This window comes from Mauremys mutica, chromosome 4, assembly GCF_020497125.1.
Source record: "Mauremys mutica isolate MM-2020 ecotype Southern chromosome 4, ASM2049712v1, whole genome shotgun sequence".
Lineage (NCBI taxonomy): Eukaryota > Metazoa > Chordata > Testudines > Geoemydidae > Mauremys > Mauremys mutica.
Genome location: NC_059075.1, coordinates 154599164 through 154612607, shown reverse-complemented (window position 1 = coordinate 154612607; position 13444 = coordinate 154599164). Strand labels below are relative to the sequence as shown.

At 55.6% G+C, this 13444-nt stretch overlaps 1 protein-coding gene across 1 annotated transcript; it reads left to right on the top strand.

Annotated features, from left to right (window-relative positions):
* Positions 1–5194: 5194 nt before the first annotated feature.
* LOC123370431 (protein orai-3-like) lies at positions 5195–9778 on the top strand. Its single transcript, XM_045017006.1, has 3 exons — positions 5195–5319; positions 5358–5762; positions 7684–9778. Exons 2-3 carry the CDS (start codon positions 5514–5516, stop codon positions 8179–8181), a joined length of 747 nt encoding a protein of 248 aa, XP_044872941.1. The 5' UTR covers positions 5195–5319; positions 5358–5513; the 3' UTR covers positions 8182–9778.
* The last annotated feature ends 3666 nt before the right edge of the window (positions 9779–13444 follow it).

Genomic DNA, 13444 nt, shown 5'->3' with positions numbered 1-13444 from the left:
TAACAAAACGGTGACCCCCTCCTGACTGTCCTTAGCCACTGCACTTAAGACTCACTTAAAATCACAAATATCAGGGCTTAAAGTGTGAACGTCACTTGGAGTAACAAGCCGTACATAGACCCTGCTCGCTGCACCACTGGGACGTTCCCCTCTGGGGTTACCCGGACTGGTAATCTGCTAGGTCACCCCAATCCTTGACCCTGGGAGCCAGCCTGACCCTGCTCTGCTGTGAGAACCCCCACTCCTGGGCTGGTCACGCACAGCCTCTGGCGTGTCAGCTGCTCCTCGGATTGTGCAACCAAATGACACTAGCCAATATCTCCGGTCCCAGACACAACCCTAGGAACCTCCGTCTTGCAGTGTCCAGTTATGCCCGCTGGCTGCTGCAAGCTTCTAGGAGTTCATCAATTTAACAAAGAAATTGATATGTACCAGGCTTGTTATCCCAAGGGGACTCTCTGACGCACTTCAAACCAAACGCATTGCTTCAGGGAGAATAAACAAAGAAATGTATTAACTACAAAAGATAGATTTTAAATCATTATAAGTCAAAGCACAAGAAGTTGGATTTGGTCAAATGAAATAAAAGCAGAACGCGCTCTAAGCTGCTCTTAACACTGTCAGTGCCCTGACAAACTCAGATGGTTCTCCCCACAGGCTGCCTGGTTGCTCTTCAGCCAGGCTCTCCCCTTTGATCAGCGCTTCAGTCGCTTGGTGGTGGTGTCGGTGAATGGAGGTGGAAGAGAGAGGAAGAGCAGGGCAAACGTCTCTCCCTTTTACCATGTCCTTTCCGCCCCATTGGCTTTGACCACCCCCACTACACCCCCCCCCCGTTCAGCGTCAGGTGAGCATCACCTCGTCACAGTCCCAAACTGACCAAGGGAAGGGGGGTGACTCACTTGAGAGTCCAACGGATCCTTTGCTGCTGCCTAGGCCAGTGTCCTTTGTTCCTGTGAGGCTGGGCTGGGTTTGTCCCATCCAGGCCCTGATGAGGTGTGAACTGCCCCTCTGCTCCTGGAGAGTTTTGCCTGGGCTTGTTTTAAGCCACGAGGACACATTTTCAGCCCCATAACTATATACATGAAATTACAGCCTATAACATCACTATAACAACCATGCTCAGGGCATCATGAGCCTTCCAAAGACACCCGACATGACAAATTTTGCATTGGATACCACACAATCATTTTACAAGGATGAACATGGGGGTGCTGGGTACTCCCCAGAGGTACAGAGCGTCACACCCACCCCCCTCCTTATGTACCCACCCACCAACCCATCTATCCATCCAGCCACCCCCCGTACATACCGACCCACCTCCCATCTACCCACCCATCTATCCATCCAGCCACCCCCCGTACATACCGACCCACCTCCCATCTACCCACCCATCTATCCATCCAGCCACCCCCCGTACATACCGACCCACCTCCCATCTACCCACCCATCTATCCATCCAGCCACCCCCCGTACATACCGACCCACCTCCCATCTACCCACCCATCTATCCATCCAGCCACCCCTTCTACATACACGTTTCATGACCATTTTATTAGATTTAACTCATGTTTTAAAATCATCACACAAATTAATGTTGGCTACTCAAGCCTTCTATGAAGCATTACATCTACATCCCTCTTGGTTTCTTATTATAATTTTGCACAACTCTGTTAATGAACTTCTTGAAAGCAATGCGTTCATCTTTGGTGGCTTCTCGTGTGTCCGGTACTTCCAGTCCTTCAACCGATATGCTCATTAGTTCATTCACATGATCAGGCAGAAGGCGACTTCTTTCAGAACACACAATTCTATTCAGTGATGAACAAGAACACTCAGCTGTAGCTGTTGTGACTGGGAGTAGCCAGAGATGAATTCCTACTTCTTTCATCCTAGGAAACAGAGCACAAAGATCTGGTCGAGCCACTAGTGATGATAAAAAAGAAGTTGAAATCAAATCTTCATTCATTCGTTGTATGATATTCCACTCTGTGTTCAAATTCTCTCTTCTGTCCTGAGCACATGGCAGCCCCATTGCTGGTAGTGCCTCACTCCACTCAACTGTCGGTGTTTTATAGGACAGGGATCTGTAAAAGCTACGTAGAGGTTGAGTAGAATCTAGAAGTCGCAGTTGTAGATTTTAAAGAATCAAGTCTGTGTACTTTTTTCAGTTGTCTTAACAAACACTTCTTCTCTTCTTCACTTAAGGATTCAATATAAATGCCTTCATTAGTCAACTTCTGGACTGAAGTCTTTGCTCCTTCCAGTACTTTTTCAATGGATAGCTCTCTGATTGATCCACATGTAGCTTCTATTGCTGGATAAAGATCTCCTACTGTTGTAGCAGGTGCCTGGAGGGTGTTGTTTAATGACCCAAGTGGTTTCAACAGAAGATTTACAAGAGGGAGGATGGCAATAGTCTTCTCTGAACGTAGTAGCAAAAGTAATCCACCAGCCTCACTCCTTAGATCCATCCCATCTTGGTAGATACTTTCCAAAGCCACTAATAATGGCTGGAATAATTTTAAGACAACAGCCAAGGATCGCTCATGAGAAAACCCCGGGGTTTTCCCAGGTTGGACTAATTTGAACTTCAGTCCCAGTGTATCGTCTATATTTTCCAAGATATTCAGTCTTTTTGGACTCTTGCTGAAAAAAGAATATAATGAAGACATTAAATGTGTAGCTTTTTAAATGTCTTTTGAAGATTCTGCAGCTCGTACTAGTGCTGGTTGGAGTACATGGCCTCTGCAGTGTGTATAGGAGAGATTAGAGTTACACTTTTCTCTGAGCAAAGCTTGTTCTCCACCACGTCTTCCAGAGAAGTTTGCAGCTCCATCAAATGCACAAGCAGCCATCTGTTTGGGGTCCAACTGACAAGCATTTAAGTCTTGTAAGATGTGGGTTGTCGCAGATGCAGCTGATGTGTCTTCTATAACTTGAACACCTAGAAATGCATCTACTGGCCTACCCCTGACATCAGGATAACGTACACAATGACTTAACATTTGCATCGGTGCATTCATCAGCCATGTATGCAAATTTTTTGAATGTGGTGAGAGAGTTCTTCACTTTTGCAACTATTGAGTCTTTCACTGTTGCACCACATGCTTCTAGCCAGTCAGCTGAGTTTCTTGCAGAAAGATAGTGAGCATTTGTGGGTCTTGTTCAGAACCAGTGTTCAACTTCAGGATGAACAGGTGACAATGCACTTAACACTGGCCTCCAGTTTGTAGAGTTGGTATCTCTTGCTTAAATAGAAAGTGTGATGCCACCGCCATGTGTGTTCGCATGAACTGCGTTGCGTCTCCAGCATTCTTAACACCCTCATTAACACTCACCGGTGTTGTCCTTGGTCCGTGGAGACTCAGAGTTCAGAGGTGCTTTCATGTGAGTTCACTTCCCAGGTGGGAAGCAAGAAGGCACCTTGCTCGTCCCTCCATCTGATCACTGTTCGCTCTGGCCACGGCTGTTCGTTGCGCCACGTTCACTCCATCGCTCTGTTGCCAATGGCCCTGCGCCGTCACCCTCGGCTGCCACCTGCCGCTGTGAGCTCTGCGAGTTGGGCTCTTGAGGTTCCACCAGCTCTCGGTGATTTCAGCTGAGCTCTCAGTGGGGGAACCTCGCTGCTAGTGCGGGCTGGGCCCTCTCTTCCACAGGGACACTGTCCCCACAGCAGGACTAAGCACTTAGACCTGATTGTCAGTGATTGCAGCTGCCGTGGTCACTTAACAGAACCAAAGACTCTCTATGGAGCCTAATCAGCTCTGTCTTTAAACGGTGGAGGGGGACAGGTCCCCACCCTCTCTCGATGCCCTCAATCAGCACAGGCTAATACAGTTCTACTGCCCGATACTCAGGCAATAAGAACATTTCTTTACCCCCCGCATCCGGGTGATTTGTAACCCAACCCCAGCCAAAACCTCTCACTTGGGCAGCACAGCTCTGTGTGCTGGATACCCAGGTAGATGAGGTGTGAAGGAAAATACAATCTGGTCCTGAAGCCTTTCGCCCCAGCCCCAGCTCATCGCAGGCCCTCAGGGAGAGCTCACTTTGCTTACACATCATCAGCTGATAGGATGAGGTTGGCCAACATCGCCGGCAGGATGCTCTGACAGGGTCCGAAAACACAGCAGCCCTGGAAGGGAGCCAGTCTATGGGGCCACTTTTCAAACCCATGATCCTCCCCAGACACGGGTAGTTTATCACACCCTGTATATTGCTTTGCAAGTGTGTGTTACTGGTTCCATTTCAATCCAAATTGCCAAACAATCACCAAATTGGCAACACTGCATGTAACTAGTCCGCAAAACTGGGGGGGGGGGGTTGCGGAAATGGGGGGGGGGGTAGGGAAATCCCTGCATCCGGCCCCGCCCCCTAAATACCCCCCCCCGCCCCCCATCCACCCCATCGATAAACCTGCCCCCCACCCCGCCCCTTTATCTCGCCCTCGGACCCCTGCCCGGGTGCTGGGGGGGCGGGGTGTCCCCAGCGGAAGCTCCGCCCCTTCCCGCCCCTCCCCCCTCCGGCGGCCGCTTCCCCTTTATAAAACTCCGCCCGGGACGGGACGGGACAGCCCCGCCCGGCTGCCCCCGCCCCGCCCGGCCTGGCCCGGCCCTTCCCCGCCGCGGCTGCCGGAGCCGCGCACCCGGGCGTCAGCTGCGAGCCCCGCAGGTTCCAGCCCCGCTTCCCCGGGACAGCGCCCCCCCGGCCCCCTCCGATCCCGGGTCCCCCCCCGGGACAGCGCCCCCCCGGCCCCATCCGATCCCGGGCCCCCCCCGGGACAGCGCCCCCCCCGGCCCCCTCCGATCCCGGGTCCCCCCCCCGGGACAGCGCCCCCCCCGGCCCCCTCCTGCAGGGACCCCCCGGGACAGCGCCCCCCCGGCCCCTCCTGCAGCGCCCCCCCCGGCCCCCTCCGATCCCGGGCCCCCCCCGGGACACCTCCCCCCCCGGCCCCCTCCGATCCCGGGTTCCCCACCGGGACAGCGCCCCCCCCGGCCCCCTCCTGCAGGGACCCCCGTCCCTTTCTTGCAGGGCCGCCCCCGGGACCGCGCCCCCCCGGCCCCCTCCGATCCCGGGTCCCCCCCGGGACAGCGCCCCCCCGGCCTCCTCCTGCAGGGACCCCCCGGGACAGCGCCCCTCCGGCCCCCTCCTGCAGGGCCCCCCCCGGGGCCTTCCCTCTGCTCCCGCTCCTGGAACAGCCCCCCCTGGCACTTCCCCCTTGGACCTCCCGGAACAGGCCCCCTCCGATCCCGGGTCCCCCCACCCGGGCCCTTCTCTCTGCTCCTTTCCCTCTGCTTCCTGGTAAAGCTCCCGGCCCCGGCCCCTCTTCTCCCCCCCCCCCCCCGGGCTCTCTGGTTGCCCCTGCCCCTGGAGGTCTCTCCCATCCCGTTCCCCCTTCCTTGAGCAGGGCCCCCCGGCCCCCCCTTTCCCCTCCCCTGCCTGAGGTCTCTCATTGGCCCTGGGTGACGGGTGAGCTCCCCTGGGGTCTGACCCCCCCATTGCCCGGGGTCCCGATGCAGGCCGGCGGGGGCGCCGAGGGGGAGCCGGGAGGTGAGGGGGAGCGGGAGCCCCTGAACCCGGAGGCGGCGGACACGCTGGGGGTCTCCCCCACCTACCGGGAGTTCGTGCGGCACAGCTACCTGGAGCTGATGGGTGCCAACCAGCACTCGCTGCACGCCCTCAACTGGCGCCGTCTCTACCTCAGCCGCGCCAAGCTCAAGGCCTCAAGTCGCACCTCGGCCCTGCTCTCCGGCTTCGCCATGGTGAGCGGCGCCCGGCACCCACTAGGCCCCACTCCCCTCCCAGAGCTGGGAGAGAACCCAGGAGTCCTGGCTCCCAGCCCCCCTCCTCTAACCACTAGGCACCACTCCCCTCCCAGAGCCGGGAGAGAACCCAGGAGTCCTGGCTCCCAGTTCCCTGCTCTGACCACTAGGCACCACTCCCCTTCCCTCCCCAGAGATAGAACCCAGGCATCGGGGCACCCAGCCCCCACCCCGCTCTAACCACTGGACCCCACTGCCCTCCCACAGCTGGGGATGGAACCCAGGAGTCCTGACTAGCTGCGTTGGGGGGTCACAGGCCTGTTAGTGGTCAGGGCTAGTACCCAGGGCTGGGGAATAATTCACTGAGGACACGGAGCCAGGACGCCTGGGTTCCATCCCTGGCTCTGGCAGGGGTGTCGGGGGGGCCATGAGGACTGTCAGACAGGCCCAGATCTGCCCCTCCCCCTCCAGCTAGCCTGGTAACCGGTAACCTCCTTTCCTTCCCCTCCGTCCACAGCTGGGGCCAGGGCCCACGTGTTGATTGTGGTTAATTGAGCCCAGGGCAGTGGCACGTGCCAGCGGATGTGACACTGACAGACCTGGCAACAAGATAAGACAGCCCCTCCCCCGCCAGCTCTGCCGGTGCCCCTCACTCCCGACCCGCAGCCCCCTGCCCCCCCAGCCCTGCCGGTGCCCCTCACTCCCGACCCGCAGCCCCCTGCCCCCCCCAGCTCTGCCGGTGCCCCTCACTCCCGACCCGCAGCCCCCTGCTAGCTCTGCCGGTGCCCCTCACTCCTGACCCGCAGCCCCCTGCCAGCCCAGCCCTGCCGGTGCCCCTCACTCCTGACCCACAGCCCCCTGCTAGCCCAGCCCTGGATCCCTGATCTTTCCCCTCCAAGGCTCTCCTGTCTCTCTGGGAAGATAATTTTGCTTCCACCCTGATCTCACTCCTGTAACCGCAGCAACTGGTTAGGATGGGGCGGGCGGGGGACATCTGGAACCTACTGCTGCAGCCTGGGGATGGGGCCTGGAGCCTCTCCCCTCTAGGGGGCACCGGCTCTTATCCAGCCCCCTGGGGGTGGTGGCAATTTGTTGGCCACCCGTCTGGGAAACACCTGCACTCCTGATCCCCTCCAGTAGGGGGCAGCGCTGCCCACACAACCCGTCTCCCAGAGGCAGGGTTAGAACCCAGGAGTCCTGGCTCCCCGGTCCCATGTTCTGGCTTCCTATTTACTCCCCTCTTGCCTCGGGGTGGGGTTGTGACCCTTCTGGCACTGTGAGGGTTAACCCCCCCCTCTGGAAGCTGCCCCCCTCCCTTCTGGGGGCTGGGATGAAGGGCCCAGGATGGCAGATCCTGCTCACTGCCCCCCCGGCAGTGTCTCCCTCTGGCGCTACCCCATGAATGTGACCCCCCCCCGTCCCTGCTTCGCCCAGTGCCCCTGGGCTGGGCCAGGCTCCAAGACCCACTTTGTGCCCCTGCCAAACCCCCCACTCTCTGCAACACTGCGCCCAGCCACCCCCTGCCATGCGGGTGAAACACAAGCTTTATTATGCTGCCCTCCTGCCTCCGTTCCCCCCGCCTGAGACTGCATTAAACACAGTGACTGAGCTGTCAGAGCCGGGAAATATTTGGTGTTTGCTGAGCCCGCCCTGCACCCCAGAGCAGCTGGGAAAGGAATTTGGCTCTAGCTGTGATGTGCTAAAGGAGTGGGGGAGGGGACCTGGGGCCTTTCCCCTCTAGGGGCGCTGGCCCCGATCTGGGCCCAGGGCGGGGGATGGGCTGGCTCAGGGGGGTGGGGAATGGGTATGGGGCCTTTCCCCTCTAGGGGGCGCTGGCCCCGATCCAGCCCCGGGGGGGGGGGCCTGGCTCGCTTACACGAGCCAGGAGCGGGTCTGACGGCGTTTCTGGTGCCCCCTGCAGGTGGCGATGGTGGAGGTGCAGCTGGAGGACTACGACTACCCGCCGGGGCTGCTGGTCGCTTTCAGCGTCTGCACGACGGTGCTGGTGGCCGTGCACCTCTTCGCCCTCATGGTCAGCACCTGCATCCTGCCCAACATCGAGGCCGTCAGCAACATCCACAACCTCAACTCGGTCAACGAGTCGCCCCACGAGCGCATGCACCGCTACATCGAGCTGGCCTGGGGCTTCTCCACCGCCCTGGGCATCTTCCTCTTCCTCACCGAGGTGGTGCTCATCTGCTGGGTCAAGTTCATGCCCGTGGGCGGCGGCGGCAGGGACGCCGCCGTGGCCTCCACCGTCATCATGGTGCCGGTGGGGGTGGTGTTCGTGGTGTTCGCCCTCCATTTCTACCGCTCGCTGGTGAGCCACAAGACCGACCGGCACCAGCAGGAGCTGGAGGAGCTCAGCAAGATTAAGTACCAGCTGGACGGGGAGGCCACCGCGGTGCAAACTGTGTGAGGCCGGATCCTCTCCCCCACCCCGGCTCCCGGCTGCAGGGGCCACCTGGAGCTGGCGGGTTCCCCTGGGGATGGCCGGAAGACGGTGGCTGCTTGAGACGGCTGCTGGCTGGGGGATGATCCACAGCTGGGGTCGTGCCCAGCTGTCTCCTCCTCCTGCCTCTGCTGCTTTCGGGCTGGGTTTTCCGTATCTCGCCGCCAGTGGGGCTGGTTTCTCCGGCCTGACCAGGCACTGCCCAGGAGATGCCAGCTGGGAGAACCACTCCCTGTCCCCTCTCCTTCCCGGCCGTGCTTCCCCTGCTGGTAATGGCGCCTGGCCGGCGGCTCGTCCTGGCAAGGTGGGGGGTGGGTGCGGTGTGGGGCGCGCAGGTACAGATCGGGGGAATGTGTAGACACAGATACGGCCAAGCTGGGGTCTGCAGTGGGGCATACACAGATCTGGGGCTCAGCCACCATTCAGGTACAGCGGTCCCGGAGCTGGGGTAGATGTCGGGGGGTTATTCTCAGCCACATTGCTTCAGCGCTGCCCCCTAGGGGGGGATCTCAGCAGCGACGGCCTCTCCAGCCCATGGCGGCTATGGGGAGCGGGCGCTTATCCCAGAGGCACCTGGGCTGAGGCCCAGCCAACTCATGTCATACCAGCCCTCCAGGACAGGGCTGGGGGGTTGGTATGATGAGGCCCTGTGTCCCTCTAAGCCAGCCAGTCCCTCTCCCCGGGGCTGGATTGGAGCCCGTGCCCTGTGTCCTTTTCCCCACTCGTCATTAAATAAAATTAATGACTAACTAGCTGATATAGCAACCTTTGCTCTCTAGCCACAGCCAGAGCTCCACTGCAGAGAACAAAACAGGAGCTAGCGTTAATGTAGGCCCTCTGATAATATGGTCCCTACCCTGTCCCAGCAGAGGACAACACCCATTGCTAAACCAAAACAAAAGCCAGCTCTGTAGGACCTGTAATATGTCTTGTGCTTGGCTTCTGTCAAGCAGGAACAGGGGGACAGGTCCTTAAGCAGAGCAAAGCAGACTATATTTTTGTAGGACCTACGATATGCGGCATTGATTGCGGATGGGAGGGGAGCCCATCTTGCTTTGCCAAATCAGTGTTTTTGGTAGGACCTGTAATAACGTGGTGTTGCAGGTCCAGCCAGCTGCTTAACCGAAACAGCCAGCCAGTGTTTTTGTAGGGCCTATAATATTTTGTCACACATTCAGCCAATGTGCGGGCAACTAGCTTAATGGAAACAAACTGCAAGTGCTTTGTGTAGGGCCTATAATATTGTGTGCTCCACCCTGCAGGAGGGCGAGCAGAGAAGTGTGTTTTAGCTGGAAGGACAGAACCTTGTGCAAGAGATCCTGACAAATTAACGTCTGCAGAGCCATTCACAGCCATACTGCAGTGCCTTACAATCAGCAGCAGCCTGGTGCTGGGAGGGGAGTGGGGTCTAGTGGTCAGGGCCCTCTGATGCTGACAGTTCGGTCCTGCACCAGGGATTGTGGCTGGCTCCAGCCCCATGGGCTCTGCTGGTGGATTTTCTGGTATTTTTGTGCCTGTCATTTTTTTTTGCAGTTTGTAAATAAACGATTGTCTTTGGCAAAGGGCCCGGCTGCAGAGTTATTTGCAGGGGCAGCCCTGGGGCGATTGTAGACGCAGGTGGTTCTCTGGTGGCAAAGCGGTCTCTGGCTAACAGCCGGGCCCGCATGCATGGCCCCAACTCCCACCAGAGGGGCTGGGAGCCAGGACTCCTGGGTTCTCTCCCCGGCTCTGGGACGGGGCTGGGGGTTATTGGGTCAGAGCAGGGGGCTGGGAGCCAGGACTCCTGGGTTCTCTCCCCGGCTCTGGGATGGGGTTGGGGTTTATTGGGTTAGAGCAGGGGGCTGGGAGCCAGGACTCCTGGGTTCTTGCAGGGGGAATCTGCATCTCCCCCCACCCCGTAGCAGGCTGAGCCCTGAGTTGGGACAGACTCTGTTGATGCCCCCTGCCCCCGATCCAGAATAACATTTACCCTGCCTGGAAGTAGACACTGCTGGCCAGAGAAGGAGGGGGAAGCTGGGCCCAGGGCCAGAGCGAGAGGGGAGCCTGGGAAATGGAGCCCGAAGGGCCAGGCTGCCTCTGCCATGGGCTGCAGTGGAGTCTGGCAGAGGATAGAAGCGGCTGTTGCCAGGCCAGCCTCGCCCAGCAGGGGGTGCTGTGGGGAGCAGGGCAGGAGCGCTGGCTGTGGGGGGTGCTCCTAGCTACTCCAGGCCCGGCCTTTCCCAGCAAGGGGGTGTCGGTGAGACTCGGGGAGGGGCAGGTTTAGGGCGTGTGCCTGGTTTTAGGGACGCCATGAACCGAAACCCCCAGGGCTGAACTCAGGTCTGGACTAGTCAGGGGTGGAGAAAATGAATTAACAGCTGTTCAGTGCGAAACTTTAGCTGGGGAATGGGGCACGGGCCCTTTCCCTTGTAGGGGGCCCCAGGGCAGGGGACTGGCTGGCTCCAGGGGCTGAGGAACGGGCCTGGGGCCTTTCCCCTCTAGGGGATGCCAGCTCCCATCCCGGCCTCTGGCTGGGAACCAGCTGGCTCAGGGCCAGAGGGAACCCCAAAGGGCAGAAAAGTTTGTGGGTGGCAAGATGGTTTTAAGGTAGGTCTGAAATATCTGGGTGACTGCTGCCCTCTGGTGGGGGAAGTGAGTCATTTACACCAGGTGATTGGCGAGGTGACCGGCAACAAGGAAAATCAAATACAGTGTTGCTATTAGTTATTTCTACTTCCTCTCATTCTTTGTCATGCTGTGTTTTCCTACGGCCCCTGACTGAGATCAGGATCCCTGTTATACTGCAGAGACAATCTGTGTCCCAGGGAGCTTGTGTTCTAAATAGATCAAGGGAGGATCATTCTTCCCACTTCACAGATAGGGAAACTGAGGCCCAGAGCGATTCAGTGATTGGGCTAAAGTCCCAGAGGGAGGCTGTGGGGGAGATGAGCAGAGACCCCAGCTCTGTCTGGTGGCTTCACCACAAGAATGATTGTCACAATGTGGTTGTGTAGGGTAACCAGATGTCCTGATTTTATAGGAACTGTCCTGACATTTGGGGCTTTTTCTTATATAGGTGCCTATTAGAATATCAGTTGAAAGGGACCTCAGGAGGTATCTAGTCCAACCCCCTGCTCAAAGCAGGACCAGACAGTTTTTTACCCCAGTTCCCTAAATGGCCCCCTCAAGGATTGAACTCACAACCCTGGGGTTAGCAGGCCAATACTCAAACCACTGAGCAATCCCCCACCCTTGTCCTGATTTTTCACATTTGCGATCTGGTCACCCTATGTGTGTATCACTTTTTTTTTTTTTTTGCTGCCTTCCTCTGCATACACAAGCCCTGACGGAGTTTTGTAATTCATGTCACTTTAGTCTTGGAACAAACTGTACTTTGCCTACCCCTGTTGGCCGGGAGTCTCCTAGGAGTCCCCAGAGAGATGGATTAGGGCTGTCATAACCTTAAATTGAAACCATGTTGGGTATTTCACATAACAAACTTTTCTCACCAGTGGTTGGCAGGTGTTTGAGTTAAATAGGGAGGTTAGTAAAGGACAAAGACCACTAAGTGGCCTTTAGCGCTACACCAGGGTCAGCGGCTGGTTAGGAGGGCCACTTTTGTTAATAAGTGGGCATGGCCTTCTCCATCTATGCTCCATCCACCTTTATGTGGCAACAAGACTTATTTATACATGTCCCAACCCTAACGTGTGGTTGAATCTGCTGGGGGGGGGGCATCTGTGGGTGCTATCTGCATATTGTCCCTGTGCAATGTTAATATGCCTATTGGTGGCAGATCTTGGGTACAATGAGTTTATTACCCCACCCACTAAATAAAGATGGGCAGGACTCAGAATGCAGCTTGCTGGTGGGTGTCTAGGGGGACTGGTATAACATGTACATTAAGGAGGAGACTAGCTAGAGGCACCTCGAGCATCTCCTTGCATTCAATGCTGTGTTTACTCTTTGTGGCAATGCTGCAACAGGTGTGTGCATTGAGGACAGTAGATTCAACACTTGTGAAAACTACATGTGGAAATATATTGAACCATTTGTAATCAAAGGACTACTCCTCTAAATGTGAATGGGTGGGGCTGATTAAAAAAATAGGGAGACTGGTAATTAATTGTTGTTTTGAAAGTGCTTTCGGCTATCAAAAAATAGGTCACAGGGTGCAAAATTGGTCCCAGAGGGCACAAGATAGGTCTCAGGAAGTTGTAATTGAGCCTATGGAAGGGCACCAGCAGATTCAACAGACTCCCGCTTCTCCTCTATCAAGTACATAACAAAAAATCAGCCTTGATAAATTAGCATTTTATTTGGCATCTCATGAGATTTTGGATGGTTTTATTAATTACTTATATTTATTTCAATTTATTTACATTTTTCACAATGAAGAAAGTGCTGAAGGTGAGTCACTGTTTTTTTTACTGCCTTCCTTAGGGGGAAAATGTCAGGTGATGGATTAGCTGTGTAGATTCCGCACAATTTACCCTTGGCCTTAAAAAAAAAAGTTAGTGAAGTAGTGGTTGAATTTCTGCTCTCTGATGTTGTTTAACTTTAATTAATTAAATGATTTTTCTACCCTGTGACAAAAGTGCTGGCAGCGGATGAGAGAGTCGTTTTTTTTCTCCTTCTTCCTTTCATTTCTACTTGGCTCCAGCTGTAGTTGGCTTTAGCAGATTCGGCATAACCTTTAAAATTAAATAATATGTTAATTCAGGAGCTGATTCCTCTCCTATTCGTGACCTTTTAAAGGGAGGAAGTTATTTATTTGAATGTATCATAATTTGTTGCACCCCGTGGCGAAAGTGCGGTAGACAAATCAATCCCCTAGGATTCCCCCAGCCACTGGAACTCGCTGTGATTTCGCGTATGCAGATTCAATCCTGTGATATCCAATTACTTCCTTTTAAATAATATTATGTAATCAATGGACTCATTTGCCTCCCTCTAATTCTGATCTAGCATTGTACTTTAATATATTTAAACTTCTATTTCATAGTGAAAGTGCAAGGTGTGAATAACCGACTCTCTTTTCCCACCCTCCCTTCTATGGAATTAGCTGACATTTTGCCAAAGCAGATTAAATACTTGAACCTCTCATTTCCCTCCGCACAAATAATATGGTGATTTTTTTTGGAGGATGGGGTCATTTTCGTCCTATTGGCTCTGTTCTTACGGTATAAACAATTATGTAAAAGTAATCAAATATATTTAATCATATGACGAAAGTGTGGGGCACAAATAA

What these genes read in the sequence shown, in the direction of transcription:
- LOC123370431 (XM_045017006.1), top strand. Translation starts at nt 5,514, where the DNA reads ATGCAGGCCGGCGGGGGCGCCGAGGGGGAGCCGGGAGGTGAGGGGGAG. An exon ending in TGCTCTCCGGCTTCGCCATG is followed by an intron (nt 5,763 to 7,683) that starts GTGAGCGGCGCC and finishes TGCCCCCTGCAG; the next exon opens with GTGGCGATGGTGGAGGTGCA.